At 35.2% G+C, this 18111-nt stretch overlaps 3 protein-coding genes across 3 annotated transcripts; 2 read left to right on the top strand and 1 right to left on the bottom strand.

Moving 5' to 3' along the window:
- Positions 1-1334: 1334 nt before the first annotated feature.
- On the top strand, positions 1335-2322 carry LOC114753782 (MLP-like protein 34). Its single transcript, XM_028942495.1, has 2 exons — positions 1335-1560; positions 1672-2322. Exons 1-2 carry the CDS (start codon positions 1371-1373, stop codon positions 1938-1940), a joined length of 459 nt encoding a protein of 152 aa, XP_028798328.1. The 5' UTR covers positions 1335-1370; the 3' UTR covers positions 1941-2322.
- Positions 2323-4525: 2203 nt separating this feature from the next.
- Positions 4526-5066, top strand: LOC114753776 (MLP-like protein 43). Its single transcript, XM_028942487.1, has 2 exons — positions 4526-4695; positions 4793-5066. Exons 1-2 carry the CDS (start codon positions 4526-4528, stop codon positions 5064-5066), a joined length of 444 nt encoding a protein of 147 aa, XP_028798320.1.
- Positions 5067-14870: 9804 nt separating this feature from the next.
- LOC114753778 (protein C2-DOMAIN ABA-RELATED 7-like) lies at positions 14871-17194 on the bottom strand. Its single transcript, XM_028942490.1, has 3 exons — positions 17029-17194; positions 15757-15852; positions 14871-15433 (listed from the first exon to the last, which is right to left on the bottom strand). The coding sequence occupies exons 1-3, from the start codon at positions 17137-17139 to the stop codon at positions 15128-15130; spliced, it is 513 nt and encodes a 170-aa protein (XP_028798323.1). The 5' UTR covers positions 17140-17194; the 3' UTR covers positions 14871-15127.
- Between the last annotated feature and the right edge of the window lie 917 nt (positions 17195-18111).

The raw sequence follows: 18111 nt of genomic DNA, 5'->3' as shown, positions 1-18111 counted from the left end.
TCTTCTTTCTCTATGGACGGTTTTGGCGCTGTGGCTGTGTGGCGCTATATAGTTTCTCATTATCTGTGCAATCTTGGATTATCATTTATCAACATCGTTTTATTGTTTGCCCAAAAATGGAAAATAATTTATGGTCCCTAATCACAGTTGTCGCTTGTACGACGACTGACATTAAATATTCAGATTTAGATCACTGATATCTTGATGTTGTTAAAGGATGTTGACTTGGCAAAAAAATTGATGGTTGATTTAATTTAAATCAAATTGGCAAGCTAATGTTGACATAATTTATAGTAGATACTCTCATTTCTAGATAAACTATTGGAGGCGCGTTTAAATTGTTGATTTTATGCGCAACTTAAGACAATCAGAACTTGACTACTAACTTCTATAAAACTAACAATTTTATGTTTGGAAGCCACAAATAATGTAATACGTTAAATCCTTTTAAATTATTCTTGAAAAGTGTAAGATATTCAAATTCAATCCATACAGTTGACTAGTATCATAACGGACAAAAAATGTTAATTAGTATAATAAGCCAATTCTCTGTCATATTTGTGGAAAAATTATTAATTTTCTACTTGATCATTATTGAGTCGATATTTTGTCTTTTTTTTGGTTTTTGGTCAGCGTAACAGATATCTGGTTTTTTAAAAGAAAATCAGTATAGCCGAGGTTAAATATTCTAAAATCCAAAATAATGACATAATATTATAATTATTTATTGGATTTAACTAATATATATTCTTGTCAATTGGTCGAAGGTCCATTTAATTTCACAGTTTAATTTCGGCCTCAAAAGGATCAACCCGGCATAGGATGCCCTCTTAGCACATGAAATCAAGAATGCTCACCTGATATTGGGCCACGATCTGTGGACATGAGTAGTTAGCTAGGTCATAAATGATACTACAAGCAAAGGAAATAAAGGATGATGATAGGACCAACAAACGATGGTGGGTTTAGTTGAGATTTTTAACATTTGATAATTTAGTTATATGATATCATTTATCACAATCTGATTTTCTTCATGTTTTGAAATTCAGTTTGGAGCCCGATCCCCCACATACACAGGACATGCACAACAGACAAAATCTCAAAAAGAAAAACGTGAAAGTACATAAGAAAAACGTGAAAATTATAAAACATCAGTATCACTTAAGAAAAGCAAATTAAGCGCCCTACCCTTAGCTTGGGTTGAGCCCAAACCCCTACCTAATATTTTTGCATCAAAAAGAAAAAAAGAAAATGAAATTTTAGGTGCATAGTAGAGAAAGTTTCTTGTATTTAAGGTGCAACAAGCAAGCATCTCCAACCCATCCGATCCATATCGCTCTCTTCTTTTCTTGAGCTGAAATCAGTGAGAAATGGCTCTGGCTGGAAAATTGGAGGCTGAAGTTGAGGTTCATTCACCTGCTGCCAAGTTCTTCAGCCTCTTCGTAACTCAACTTCACCATGTTCAGAACATTAGTGATCTAGTGCACGAAACTAAGGTGCATCAGGGAGACTGGCACGGTGTTGGCTCTGATTCTGTTAAGCACTGGACTTATACTATCGGTAACGAAGCTTTTACCAAATACCCTTACCCATCATCATGCGATTAATTTCAAGGGTTTTTGATCAATTTCGCTTATTTTGCTAATGTTGATGTATGTTAATTACATACAGGAGATAAGGTAGTGAACTGCAAGGAGCACTTTGAAGAGATTGATCATGAGAACAAGTCACTCACATTCAACCTGTTTGATGGAGATGTTGGAGAAAAGTATAAAAGCTTAAAGGCAAAGCTTCAAGTCGCTGAAAAGGGCAGTGGTGCCCTTGCCAAATGGACTTACGAGTATGAGAAGCTCAGCCCGGAAGTCCCTCCTCCGCAAGGCTACTTGGACTTTGCCACTAAGGTTACTAAGGATGTTGATGCTCATCTCATAAAGGCATAGCCCTTTAAAAGCAATATAGATTTGGCTTTGTGGTTTTTGTTAGGGTTTTATGTGAACCAACTGTGTGTGCCAAGAATAAGAATGCATGTTTCGCTCTTAGGCGAAAAAGATGCATACTTGTGTGTTAAAATAAGCACCAGACGCCGTAAACAACTTATGGCGTCTGCTGAATATAAACAGAAGCCGAAACATGATGAATTAATTAGCTACCACTTCTGTTCCTTTAATGACAAAGCAAAATCGAGTAATTATGTTAGTATTTTGTACTAGTGTGCTTGATGTTTTTAGCATTGTGCTTCGTTATGAAACGTTGGTTCTGTTAATGGGACAGTTAAGTTTATTGTCTTCGTCATTTTATTCAATTTTAACTAGTCCTTTATAATTAAATCCCTATGATTTACATCAATTTTTTTTTAATTTAGTCCTTGCCGCTAAAATTTTGCTAGTATTCATTAAATTTCATTATTACAGCTCATTCTATATTGTTTTGACACTCTTAATATATGTAATTTGTACGAAGAAAATTAATAAAACTGTAAATAATAAAAGGAGGAAAAAGTTATGTTATTGAAGACATTCAGTTTAAGGTACCTACCATTTTTTTTAATCTCATACCCGGAAAAGACCTGCTTTACCATGTTTTGCCTTATATATAACGAAAAGGAAATATGAGGAGTGTTAATTTTATACAAGGATCTATATATACATATATATATATATATATATCTGTGTGGGTGTGTATAATAGACACACAGTACACGAGAATTGAAGAGGATAAAATTATTTTAGCGTGTAGTCATTTCATAAATTCAATTAAATACATGAATCAACGACTGGGAAATGTACCTCCTAACAAATCCTCCAGTCCTTAATATAGAACCTAATTATTGAATTGATTTAGTCATAAACGTATTTATTTCTCATATTTCTCAATTTTTTTTCTAAATTGCCTCTATTAATACTCTGTCAACCATAATCAAATAAGAGAGGAAGAAGAGTTATTAAAAAAGATGATTATAGTGTTTTAAAAAAAAACATATCATATTTTTATAATTAATTAACTTATCTAATTTACTTAATTTAATCAAATTAGTTAAATATACCTCATATACAGGACTAGAGAAGTAATTAACAACACTGCATTTGACACCGACACGTACTGTAGCTACGACATTAAAAGTGATGAGCTCTATTTCAGCAGTTGCCCTTCTAATAATACATCTGCTGTTCTTAACAAACCGTCAAACAGAATGCATGTGGACGTAACTAGTGGATTCAATTAATGTTGAGTGGGGCTCAGTTTCTATTTGGATGAAGGCCTGGAATTAGAAGCACATTAATTATATATTCAGCACTTAAAGTGGACAGAAGTTAGATCAGGGCAAGAGAGAGAAGGGATGCTAAAAGAAGGAAAAGCAGAAAAGCACGCATCTTGCGACAGAGGGGGGGGGGGGAAACCATTCTTGTATATTCCTATGATAGTCATTATATTGATAGGATTTTATATAAATTTCATTAATTACTGGATCAGGTTATAAGTTTGTTAGCAGGTTTGAAGACATCTAGCTCCTTATTTTCAACAATTGGATCATCAATTAGTTGCTTGGATTGCCAACAACCTTATAGCGTCGATAATAACACTTAGGCCGTTAGTCTGTAATTTTGTAAGAATGTTGATTTAGTTCTATGACCGTTAGCATTCATTAGTGAATTTGATTAAGGCTCTTTATAGTTATATGTTGACAGTTGTTTTATGGGTCCACATACATGACCCGCGGTTCTTGCTCTTACCTTTGAGGAGTTTTCTCATGTTTAAGACGGTGGTGCTTCTTAATCTATTTTTACTATTTAATTTTTATCATATATCGGTTTGAATTGTTTTTCGTAGATTCCTATAGGTGATGAAAATTTATTTCTCGTCCCGTAAGTTATTGTTCCAGTCACAATGAACGATGAGCCAACTTAATCACCAATTAATACTGCAAAAGTACAGCAATATAAATTAAAATAAATCCTCAGCTAACTATATGGATTTTTTAATTATCATAGAATAAAAATATATATATTTTTATAAACCATCATTTCATTCATTTAATAAAGTTTATTTTTCGTAGATTGTAGGTTCATCACATTATTATTAAATATTGATGTAATTATTTTATTTTTAATAAAAAACTTAAGTATAACCATATGGCCCTTAATTATGCTATATCACTGGTGCATCTATTAGCCTAATCTTATTTATGATGAATTTAATACATCTCGTCTCCATGTGCTATTTTTTATTATATCCAACGTCATAATATTATTTATAATTTAAGGTCCCAGAAACACACTATAGATACAAATAACATCAAAATGTTATGCACCATACGTTAGGATGTTGGATGTATTTGAAAAAAAAAAAATCAGGAGATATTGAATGTTCTTTACCCTAAGAAAAACGTGAGGGAACATGCAAAGAAAGCAACATTTAAGGTACAGTAAAGAAAGTTTGTTCTATTTAAGGTCCAACAAACAAGCCTCTCTCCTGCCACATATCCATTACTCTCCTTGTTTCATCTTGAGCTCAATATCAAAGAGAAATGGCTCTCTCTGGAAAATTGGAGGCTGAAGTTGAGTTGCAATCACCTGCTGCTAAGTTCTTCAACTTCTGCGTAACGCAACTTCATCATGTTCAGAACATTAGTGATCTTGTGCACGAAACTAAGGTGCATCAGGGAGACTGGCACGGCGTTGGCTCTGATTCTGTTAAGCACTGAACTTATACTGCCGGTAAGCTTTCACCAAATACACGAAAACTACCCGTACTGATTAATTAAGCTCACTTGCTAATGTTGATCGATCTTAAGTACAGAAGGTAAGGTAGAAACTTGTAAGGAGAGCTTCGAAGAGATTGATCATGAGAACAAGTCATGCACATTCAACCTGTTTGATGGAGCAATTGGAGAAAAGTATAAGAGCTTAAAGGCAAAGCTTCAAGTGGCCGATAAGGGCAGTGGTGCCCTTGCCAAATGGACTTACGAATATGACAAGCTCAGCCAGGAAGTCCCTCCCCCACAAGCTTACTTGGACTTTGTCACTAAGGTTACCAAGGATCTTGATGCTCATCTCACAAAGGCATAGCCCTCAAAACATCGAGCAGAAGGAATATATGTAATTTGGCTTGTGTGTGGTTATTAATTAGAGGGGTTTTATAATCTAAATAATGTGCGTGAACCTATAATGTTGGTACCTATAAATAAGGATGGGAATTTCCTTCCACCAGCAGGGAGAGAAGCGATTCCTTCACATGTATTAATGTATATTAAAGTTTTTGACCTTTGTAAGTGCGCTTAATGTTATAAAATATATGTTGATTATATTAATGTGATGCAGAGATCATATCTTTGTCCCTATGATTTTAAATGTTAGCTTGATCCTAAAAGCCAGTTGAAACTCAAATCTGTCAATATGATTGTCATAAATCTCAACCAAGCTCTATCAATAAATTCTCTGAAAGCTCAGCTGGTTTAGACGGGAAGGCTTGTGTGTGGCTACTGGCTCAGGTGGTTGAGTCCTAGAAAACAAGATATTCAAAGTGTCCATTTGCAGTAACTATAGAAAAGTTTACCAAGACAAATTTTTTTATGGAAACTATTGGAAGTCGTTACCAAAAATATTGTTATAATTGTACACAAATTTAAGAGGAAGAGATTTGATAGCAACTATATTAAAAGTGACGATAGATAGGAGTTGTGTGCCCCTGCTAATTTGGTAAGCTTTCACAAAATCTTGCCATTCTTTGGCACACCAAAATTATGTGTCCCGTTATGATGAAGCAGTTGCAAGAGTTTAAATTTTGCTTCTTGGTTTAATAATGCAGTGAGTTTTGTCGTCAAATCATTTTATTTCTCTAATTTAAACTATGATATGCAATCCCTTGTAATTTCATATAGGAAGCTAGGAGTTCAGTCCCTGCAACATATTACCTCCGGTCCTAATTATAAGATCTCATTTGTAGTTTTTAAACAAGATCTTATAAATAAGACCGCAAATAGTATATCTTTTGACACTTTAATTCCTTAATTGAATTTATATATTCTTTTACATGGTCTGTCCCTTATTAAAACTGTGTAGATTACGTACTTCAAATTGCAATTCCCTTCATTGCATGAGATGGAATATTTACTCTACTGTAACAATTCATACTACGGGCGAAACAGATTATAAGTCTCGATCGAGAGATTAATTTGCATGTATATACACAGGAATATATTAGTTTACTAATAGCTCAGAATATAGAATTACCTGCCGAAGGGATAGCAAAGGAATTAAGATGAATTGTAAATTAGGCTTAGTTTACGCTACATAATTCTCATGCTGATTCACTTATATATAAGTGAAAAGTTTATATTGGTTAATCTACTTGATCTTAAGTATGTTAAAATGATAATTAGTGGAACTTTGCAAGGAGAACTTTGAAGAGATTGATCATGAGAACAAGTCATTCAGATTGGAGCAGCTGTTTGATGGAGATGTTAGAGAAAAGCTAATAAATAGGTGACAAAGAAGGGGCAATGGTCCCCCTCTTCTTAAATATCTCCAGTTTTTTAAATTTTCATAAGTTTCAGCATTCAATCAACACCTCATAAATATAAGGTACCCCCAACCAACTCTAATAATTTACAAATTATTAGCTCAGGTATGAAGCTGCTTCATTGTCCCTTTCCTATATGTGTCTACTATTCTTAACAAGCATTCAAACAGTATATTATAAATATGTGTTAGCTAATGCAGCTGAGCTGCAAATGGCTATTCAAATCCTTGATTATTATGATTATTATTATTATTATTATTATTTGGGTTTGGGTGGTGCTACGACCCTTGAGAGAGATTAAGTACGTAGTGGGCGCTCATCATTATATTGTGGAACTTTATACTTCATCGTTTCATTTAAAATGATAAGTGATAACGTAATTTATAGTTCACATTATGTCATTTTATTTATCGTACACTTTTTTTATCAAACTTAACATAATATTTTACTTGATGATTTAAATCATAATTAAGCAATAAACAATATTATGCAGGCTACACAGTGTAAAGTGTCGAGTCCAATAAGTTATATACTATGCTCTTCCTTAAAAGGAATGTGTGTGTGTGTGTGTGTGTGTGTGAAAATTATAATAAATCACTTAGGGAGAATAACCTTAGGGTAACTCGTAAAAGAAATTATTGATGCTTCATCAGTATCATAAGCACATTTATTTGTAATTTATCCTACGGAGATTAATGACCATATCATACCTCATTAATGAACTGCTGTTTCGAAATAGGTACCAAAGTGTGTCTATATATAATTTCCTTATAAAGTACTACGCCTCTGATCTTTAATATAAGAATTAGTGGACTAATTTGAGTAGATTAAGAAAATTAGTTAAGTTAATTATTTTATAATAAAGAGGTGTTGTTTTTTCTAAAATATTCTTGCTAATCAAGTGTATTGGTTAGAACTACTGTTATTACAAGGACTATCTTAGAAACAAATGGATAAATATAAGAAACATAATGAATTATGATCTTATATTTAGGATTAAAATAAAAGTCGAACAATTTTTTATAGTAAGGACTGGAGGTAGTAGTTAAATGTATATTTTTAATTATCTGTGATATTTTAGCTAACCTTTTAGCAAGTAGCATAGATATATATTCTCATATTCTCAACCGCTCAAATAATAAAATTATTGTGAGTGATTCAGTAGAGATATGCATGTCTGTCTATTCTTTATAAGGCTCAAAGGTTCCTTCCAGTACTCCACAACAATCTCTCCCTATTCCTTGAGGTCTCGCGATATGACAAATTAAAGAGCTTGAAGATGAAGCTTCATGTGATTGAGAAGGGTAATGGTGCGCTTACATAGTGGGCTTTTGAATACGAGAAGCTGCATGAGGGCGTGCCTCCTCCGGAAGGCCACTTGGACCCTTATCACTAACATTACTGAACATATTGATGCTCATCTTATGAAGGCATAGCCCTCAAATATCAGAGAGAAGGAATACTAGGAATTAGCTTGTGGTTATGAGAGGGCCCTTATCCCAATGGTGTCAGCTTATATACTCCTCCGGCCCTAAATATAAGACCCTTATAGACATTATATACATTATATAAGGGTCTTATATATATATATATATATTATATAAGGGTCTTATATATATATATTATATATTATATAATATATATATAAGACCCTTATATAATATATATATATATATAAGACCCTTATATAATGTATATAATGTCTATAAGGGTCTTATATTTAAGGTCGGAGGAGTATATGGTATTGTTGGTATCAAGAATAACGATACGTGTCCAAGTTCACTGCTCTTGTGTTAAAAATGTTTGATCTTTGTGAGTGTCTGTGATTATTAAGTTTTTTGATACACACTTATCTTTGTCAGTATTATTATAGTTTTTAGTTTATATAATCCTTAAAGCCAGATTAGTTCGTGGTATAATATAGGACTTGAATAGAGATATCATTCTCATTCTTTTTTCTGTTAAATGAAAAGTTTGGGTAAGTTGAATTTCAAAAACTTACCAATCAGAACATGCCTCTAGACATAACGTTAATACACCATTCTCATTTTGAAATAGGTAATTGAGGACGCTTTGTTTTTCGACCCAATTCTGAATTACAAAAGAAGTTGAGAAACAACAGTATGTGTTTTGCTCTAAAATTTTAATCATAGAACCTTGTGTTATCGAATAAAATAATCAATAAATTAAATTAACACAAAATCATTCCCTCTCACACACACATGTATGATTTAAATTTGATATTGATATTTCAAAATTTGACATTAAAAACTTCTATCAAATGCTAATAATTTTAGTAGAAGATCAAAAGACACTAAGAAATTTGATTCTAATATCCAAAGTTTAGCACTAAGATTCCAAAATTTGATAGGAGCACAACTTCAAAACATCGATGTGAAATTTTAGAACCTTCTAGTCCTAAACAAGATTTATTTTTTGTTCTGAATATGTCATTGTAGTTTCAATGAGTTAAAAATTAAATTATTAAAATTATAACATGGAATGTCCGTCATGTCGTCGGTATAACGGTGAGAAAATTTTTAAATGATAAACCCACCATTGCGGCCTCTCCAGGTTCCTGTACTTCTATCGCCTTACTCCATCTTTTAGACTTGTTGCCTCTCAAAGTCTTATTGACTTTATTCAATATTTGAGATTAGAAATAAAACAAGCATATTTTTCATTCATATTTCAGGTAAGGGTCGTAGGAAACTTTGAATACACCATAACACTTGCTTAAACCTATAACTTATTCCTCAAGACCTCAACTGACCATAAAAATTTAAAATGGACACTATAATCTTTTGAATTATATTCAATTCCAGGTCTTGAAGTGAAAGCTTTTGTGTCATGCCCCGTGGGTAGAAGGCATTTACTGAGATTGCATTCTTTCCATTCCTCTTCGAGAAAACAGGTAGGATTGATAGTGTCCCACTTCAGTATTAATGAGGTTCTTTCCTAATTTATCCATTAGTTCAGCTAATGGGATAGTTCCTCATGGTATTCATCAACCAATTATTACGCTTACCTATTCATACACCTCATACCACGAACGTTGCTTCTGCTAGCGAATCAAGCAAGTGCTGCAGTTCTTATCCAATTGTTAACAATTCTCGTTTCCTCATATAATGTCAACTCTATGGCTGTACTATCAAATGACAACGTGTCTAAATTATCTAGAATTTGTGTCTTGATAAGTCCCCAAAAATTGTCATCTAAGATCATCCACAGCAGCATTCAACTCCATATTAGGAAACTGCATACCATATAAATTCGTGAAGTCACGCAAATGGATCATCGGATGAAGTCACACATATAAAATCTCGCACATGCTTCATCCAAAAGTCAATAAGTGATTGAAGATTGAAGATCGGTGCATGTCTTCATCACATTCATCATCGGTGCATATCTCCACCTCAATTTTATAACTTCATTTCCTCAATATTCATGGCTTCAAGCTGCTCCACTATACTCTCTTTGCTTTTCTTCCTCTTCCTCCTCCTCCTCCTCTTGAAGTAGATGTCCCTACCCTGCATTTACTTGGTTCTTCTTTCTTTTAGCCTATGAGATTACTTACCCTCCTACCATAGCCATCCAATTACTGATATCTCCGATTCTTCTTGTAATGTGGAGCTAGGTTTCCTTTGATTAAGGATTTTTGTGGACCATTTGTCAGTTAAGCCAATTCTTATTATTGCATCCTGAGTGATGTGAGGAATTTCAAACCCTTTCTAAGTGTTAGGGTTGTGAAAAAAAATCTGGTGGTCCAGGTAACTTGGTCCAGTCTAACCCCAAAAAAACAGCCCAAGCCATAAAACCAACTAGAACAGATTGAGTTGATCATCGAGTCAAACCAGATTTCGGGCTAACCCCAAAGACCGTGTAGTCTAGTATAGTCCAGCCGGACATGTAAAAAACTTAAGCAACGTCATTTTAATTCCTTACTATTTTCTTTCCTATTTACTAATTTTTTTTCTGAACCCTAGTACATCAATTCAATCGACACCTATTCTTCAACTTCTCCTCTTCCTTCGCGGCCAACACCTCTTTCTTCAACTTCTCTTCTTCCTTCAATTTACTTCTCTTATTCTTTTGCGGTTGCAATCCCCCTCTCCAGCACCTTGTTAATTTCTTCTCTCTCTTCTTTTCTCTAACATGAAAGAATAGAATAGTCGCAATCTCTTTCTCGCAACTTGCGCCATCTATTTCTTTTGATTTGGAGATGTTCACAATAAAAAGTATAAATGATGGTTGAAGACTGAACAGCTAATAGATTTGTTAAAGAAGAAGACGAATGCTAACCTAGAGATGAAGAAGAAATCAAATAACAAAACGATCACCAACTTAAGAAGAAGAAATCAAAAAAGAAGAAGATCCATCGCTTAGACACTTGAGTGTATTTTTCTTGTGGCTTCTCCCCTTCTTCTCCTTAGATTAGCAACTTAAAATTGCTTTATTTTTGTGGCGTGGGAACACTAGAAGTTAGTTGCAAGGAGCAACATTTCGACAACCCATTGAAGCTAGAGATGGGGTAAAAGAAAGGGAATGCTTGATCACTCAAGGCATTTAACCTTTTTTTCTTGTTTTTACACAATGGTCTTATAGACCAATCTTGAACTCGAACGACCAAACTCGGTTTAGTTTACCCACGGGTTTGTCCTAGACCAAACCAATCTAATAATTCGAGGCATTTAACTTTTTTTTATTTTTATAAAATGGTCTAATAGACCAGTTTTGAACCCAAAGGACCAAACTTGGTTTGGTCTACCCTTAGGTTTGTCCTAGATTAGCCACACCTTGGGCAACAAAATATAACCCGAGGTAATTTCATACCAGACCTCAGGTTGAGCTTGAACCCGATCGATTTAGTTTGGTCTTTGTGCAGCCCTACTAAGTGTTATGTGCTTACTAAAGCGTTATAGGACATGGCCCAAGGTGTAGGATCATCTAATCAAAGTGGCAAGCAAGTACCCTTAGGTAGGCTAATAAAGGAAAGCTTAATAAAGAGCTTGACCTTAGTAGAGATTGTCTTACCTAGGGCTATGTATATACTAGACCAATATTGAGTTAGTGCCTAACCAATGGTCTAGTCTAGAAAAAGGCTTGTGCTAAGTAAGGCTGACCATGGTCTGGTCCAACCCGAGCTTAATACGAGGCTTGGTCTCCCAGGTTGGGGAACATTCTACCGGACTACATTATTTTTTTTTTTTAAATTTAATCATCTAACCTTAAGGAGAAAAGGGGATTAAAGGAGCTGCTAGAAAAGAAATCACTGTGGCGATGGCATTTCTGATTTATTACTTCTTCTCCTTCCTCACCTTGTCACCACTGTCTTCGGATGTGAGAGAGAAAGGGACAACGCGATATCGCGATGAATGGAAGAAAGCCAACTGAGTTCCTCACCTCACTAACAAATAATCAGTTATAGGAAAATTAGTAAAATATGGTTACATCTAAAAAGAGGGGCGGCCAGTAGGAACCCTGCAAGTAATGAGAGACCACCGCCTAACCCCATGCAAACCCTGCTGGATCATCTGGAACAGGTAATTGAACAAGTACGAGAAGAAATGGCGAGGGGAAGACATTAGACGAGATTTTGCATGTCTTGAAAATGGGTTTTGCATGTCTTGAAAATGGGTTAGCCCATACTAATTAATTAGTCCAGCCCACTTTACCGAGTTACAAACGGGTCGTACCCATTTGTACTAATCCCCACGAGTTAGAGGCAGCCCATCAAGCTAGCCTATGCCAACCATTAACAACTCTCTTTAAGATTAGTAGTTTGCAATAGAGATTGGCTGCAGGGCGCAACCCTTTTAGCAGAGGAAAAAGTGAACAGGCATTGATGCAAATGCAATCATCCTATTCGTATCTGTTTTCTACAAACATGATATTATATGCCGTTCCATCAACTAAATAACTATGAAACTACTAAGATCACCATTTGAATTGTTTCAACATCGCTGAGAGTAAAAGAAGACCAACAAAGCAAATAGTGGTGTACTGATATATATGGATCCTACGGACGCAAGGAATAATTTATCAGAGAATGAAGGACCAAGCCCAGACCATATCAGTGCTTGTCAATAAAACATTCCCTCATTACCTTGACAAAGAAAAATTCAAGACGCAAGAAAGCAAGAAATTCCAACAAAGCAATGCCAATTTTGCTGTCAGTGTTTTGAACTATGCTGGAGATCTTTCTCTCTCTCTCTGAATTACTCTCTCACAGTTTGATTAGACATCACAATGATGAACAAGGGAGGAAAATTCGGGAAGAAAATAATCACTAGAAAATTCAATCAGCGATATAGTTTGGATAACTTTAACGTAATAATACTGACGGGAAAATCAACAAGAAATATATGTTTTAAAGGGGAAATACATCCACCGACTACGATAAATTCCAATACAAGCCTCCAAAATCATTGCCTATCAGAATCCAATGAAGCCAATAAAAGCTATAAAATCGGTTCTGTCAAATGATATCGAAAGAGAAGGGAGGAAAAATCAAAGAATAACAAAAGAGCTAACGATTTGAAACCTTGCGGGCGAAGAATTCACTAGCAGGAGATCTTGTTGTCGGAACCGAACGCAATCCCTTGTTGCTATACCACTAGTATAGCAGAACACAGACCCAAAGGCGATGATCAACTGCTGAAGATCTGCGATTGAAGAAAGCGGAGAAACCCAACAAACCAGTCAAAAAGAATGAATGGCTGAACAAACAATGCATGTCGGTGGGTCATCCAACGAGGCGAGTTGAACTTTTCAGCAACAGGGGAAGCTTGCTTCTGTTTCCCGCACTGTCAAGCAAGAATTCATTCGTTGAAAAATTCCTCATTCAAGAAGCCAATCACCGCAAATTTCCAGAGAAGAGAAACAAGCTTTTCCCAGCAGGATGTGAAAAGCAGGGATAAATATAGCCGTTGAGAGATAAAGCGGTTGCGTGGGTGATACGCCTCCTGAATTCTTGAAGACTTATTTGTCTTTTTTTTTTTCCAGGTGACTTAACTTTCACGCATCATTTTTTTCAATTTATGACTTTTTTCGAATAAAAAGGCCAACGTGAATACAATATGTTTAGATTAGATAGAAGGTAGCGGCTCCTTATATACAAGTTAAAATAATCACAAGCTTGACCACTTGCGCAACAAAATGATTTTGAATTGTTTGATTCGAATTATTTGATGAGCCGGATTTGAATTATTCATTAAAAAGTCCTGTGTATTTCTACCCTTACTTTTTTCATTTTCATTTTTTTTTTGTTTGAACCATTCATTAAGTACCTATCCATTAACACCCTTTTTTTCAATAAAAGCTTGTTTCCATTTTTCTTTTGAATTCATACCCTTGCTTTAAGTCGTACGGATTATGATGCCTATGTTACAATAATATTTTTTATAAGGAAAAACTAAAAAAGTCATTTGAATTTCAAAATCCTATAATAAGAAAATGTATTTTCATTTATTTTTATGTATCGTTAATTACTATTATAGTATAAAAAGTAAAACTGATTTGAAGTTATTATATTATTAATGTAATATGTGACAGTGTGACGTAATAACGGATTACTATATCTATATCTATATTATATTATAATAATAATAACTCATTTTTCCCGCTCACAATGCATGACATCTACAGATAAATGGATCAAATCGTTGAAGGTGTCGAGGTATCACATCCTCCCCTTCAATCATCCTGTATCTGTCTCTACGATAAGATGAGATCAGAATTTTGCGGAGATCCTCGCTAGATATTATAAAATACTCACTGGCCAACAGTATGATTTGAACTTCTCAACACGAATCACGCGGGTTGGGGCAAAATACAGTTTGCGAGGAAAATTGTTTTGAACACCCCGCGGTTCCTCCTCAATCTCAAAACTTAAGTTGGATCAATGTTGCTTGTTTCAAGTAAAAACCAAATTATGATTTTAATAATAATTTTATGGTGTACAAAATAAATATATAAAAAAATTTATTTTGATTGACATGAAAATACTTTTTAATTTTTTTTTTTGGTGACTTTCCAAACACCTCTTCTGACACACAAATAAACCAACTGCATCTCGTCATGGGCTGGGTCAGACTTCAACCTATGTTGGTTTAGGCCCATATCAACAGTCAAGTAATCAACCGTGCCGATGGATAAACCTTAGGCCGAGCCTTTAAGTGCATAGGCCTAATAAGATGGGCTTGAGCAAAACTGTAGGCTTAAACCTATACCCAGTATGTTGGACTAAGCATATTCACAATGGACAATCATATTTAGTACCCAACAATGTCTCAAATAGGATTACCTCCAATAAGAAGATACCTATACATAGGGGGAAAAAAGGAACAATAATCACATTGCTTGGTTACTAGCACAGATCATTATGTTAACTGATACTGATTCCACATTTCTACATGACACTAAATGGTTCTGCTTCAACTCTGCCGAATATAAACTAAGCAGTCTCAGATTATTGATAATACGAATACACTCACCATCACACGGGTAACACCGTGGATTCATGATAGAAATATCCTACCAAATACAACCCTTCATGACACATGAGGAGAGTCTAGCTCTAATCCTCATTAAACATTGTGCAGAAGACTTAGATCTCAATCCCAGATAAGCCCTTGCAACCTGGAATTTCCTTCCACTCAATTTCGACAACTACGTAGCCACATTCCACGTTTCTCAAAGCAAGAGTCATTTCTTGGGTGATTTTTCCATTCTTCCATATGCAGCTGCTCTCCTCAGCAAGGTAGTTTTTCCCATCTGGTTGAACTCTCTTCACTATACAACCACTCGGCAGGTTGGTCAAGTTCATCTTCAGACACTGAAGATATGGCTTTATGTCTATTTCTGCATCCCCCATTGTGTCATCCCCGGTGAATGTGTCATGGTCGAAAACTGCCTGCAAGGGTCAAGCAAATTTCATAGCCACCATCAACAAGTGAGCATGAGGATAGGACCTAGACTTAGATTAAATTCTTTAGGTGTCTGCTATCAAATATCTGCAAAAGAAAATTCAGCAGCAGCACCATATTATTGACTTCTTGAGGAAAGCACCTCAACATGTGATAATTATTTTATCAGAGAACCTGATGGCATAAACACTCGAAGAACTTAAAAAGCAATTCCTCCTTGTCCCACTAATGACTGCTTCACCTAATAAGGATGTGAATCTGCAAACAGCAATATCACTGATGGTATGAGGCAGCTTGGTTTAGTACTTACAAGATGAACTGGAGAGTTGACGTCCTTAACAGAGAGTGTCAATTCATCATCCCACTGAGGGTTGCGGTTATTCTTCACGACACGAGTCTTCACTTTCTGTTCCAACAAATAAACTTCAAATCAAGCAAGGCACAGCAACAAAATGTGGAATCAACGATACTCAAGCAGCATCAAGAAATCCAAACTTCTCAAGTTCAAAGCGTGGTGATAACCTTTCAAACAATCAGTCATTAAGATTTAAGAATATGATGATAATTTACATCTAAAAGAAGAGGCATAGAACAGGTCATAGTAGGATTATCAAAACAAGGTATCCGTAATCCACTCCATCCTTCAAAATAGACTAAAAATGCAAGAGCTTTTACATGAAGAATCCAGATCGGCCATGAACTTCCTTTGTACTAAATTAAGAATAGTTCAAATGGCAGTGCAGGGCTCCAAAACGAAGGCTTCCTACTTGCTATTTTGTCAAGCTGCAAAACTGTTGATGCAGATATCTAGGACTTTCTGTTATTTTAATTTTCATTTTATTATTCAGTTTATCTTAATTAATTATTTATTTTGTAATCAATGACTTAGTGGGCAGTTATCAATTGTAGTAATTACGATGAAGTCATTCTCATTGTTCAACACAATTAACTAATATTATGGGCAGTTAACAGCCACATGCGTTTTGCCAAAAGAAACAGCTACACATATCCAGATATCTTTTACACATCAGGCTTCAACTTTGAATTTTCCAAATATATGATGTGCCTTAAATATGACATCAGTTCCAGGAGTGTATACTAAATAGAAGATGATTTAATACAATAACAATCACTAATGAAAATATTTAACTTTATCAGGCAAAGTTACATAAATCTTTTGGGCTTAAAGTGGGAAAAGCTTCCGTTTAATTGTGAGAAATGAAGATTGAAAAGACTGAACTCCCAACTCCTAACTCCTACTTGATTACAGGGCAGGTGAACATCGTATAATCTCAAACGATGAACGCCCAAAAGGGTGTTTTCCACCCCACGAATGCAGTACAGACCAGCATTTATGAAACAGAGAGAACTTACGGAACAAAAACAGAAATTATTAAAATTTAAAAACCTAAACATTTCAAAAGGGAAAGTTGGGAAAACTAGAAAGAGAACGAAACTCTCCAAATTCTCGGAGAAATTGAATATTATTATTGGCCACAACAAGCCATTTCATGAGGAGGCAGCCACAGAGGTAAGATAGATTGATTCAAAACCACGCAAAGAGCAGGAGGGTTCTACTGACCTGGTCGCCCAAGGTGGCAACGACATAAGGATCACTGCTACGAGTATCACGAATCGCGAGAGAAATACCTCTTTTGATACGAAGTTTGAGAAGACCCAGAACGTTATCCATTGCAAAGTGGCTTAGAAATCACAGGAGGAAGAAGGAAGGCGATCGAGAAGGAGAGAAGCAAGAAGACTGATAAAGCAAGGAGTGAGGTCGAGCTGCTTATATGGACAGAGGTGAATTGACCTCGTGAGTCTTTATAATATCTAATTAATACATCATAGTAGCGTTGATTAGTAGCATTAGATGGGTTTAAAGAAGTAAGAATAGAGAGTCCCAGATCCTGAAAATGACATGTCAGGGCAAAAGACACCGTAATGAGATGGGACGGATTATTGGGGCCTGAATGTGAGCCGAAACCATGGACACTGTCCGCCTCACAAAGTTGGGTGGTTCCAAAGCAGAGCATAGAGATTTTTACTATACAAATATTAACTACAAACGTTTTTATGAAAAAATGAATGATGAATAAATTATCATTTACTTGTTTAATTTAACTAGCATAATTTTGTTTACTCTTAAGATTTAAACCTTCAAATTAAAAAACTGTTTTTTTTTTGGTGCGATCCAACTTTCAGAAAATAGATTTGAAGAGACTGTGAAGTTTTGATGTTTAAGTTTAAAAAAAAAACATATTTTTGTTTTAGGTATGGATAGGGAAGAGAATTCACTTATTTTTTATTCAACGCGAGCAATTAAAGGCATTGATCAATGTGAGGACAAGCACAACGTGAAAAACATGGGTGGTTATGGCAGGTTCTGCACATGCTTGAGCGTCCCCACCTGCACAATAATCGCATCCCTGTTCTCCTGCTTTCACACTGTGTGGCTGTCCCGTTTCTCCACGCTTGTTTGCCTTTTAAATATTTGGGGGGAAAAAAAAGTTATCTCCCAAAAATAAAGGGAGGAGGACGGTCACGTAGAGATAATGAGTGTTTGGACCTTCTTAAACAAATGGAGATGAGGGGAAAGAGGTTTGGAGTGGCTCCGCGTGCAACGCGTTGGGGAATAGCAAAGTTGCAAAAAGCAAAAGGGTGT

Source organism: Neltuma alba, unplaced genomic scaffold (genome assembly GCF_004799145.2).
Source record: "Neltuma alba isolate B1F8T4 unplaced genomic scaffold, ASM479914v2 tig00008138_pilon, whole genome shotgun sequence".
Lineage (NCBI taxonomy): Eukaryota > Viridiplantae > Streptophyta > Magnoliopsida > Fabales > Fabaceae > Neltuma > Neltuma alba.
The sequence above is the reverse complement of the archived record's forward strand: the minus strand, read 5'-3'. Positions and strand labels throughout refer to the sequence as shown.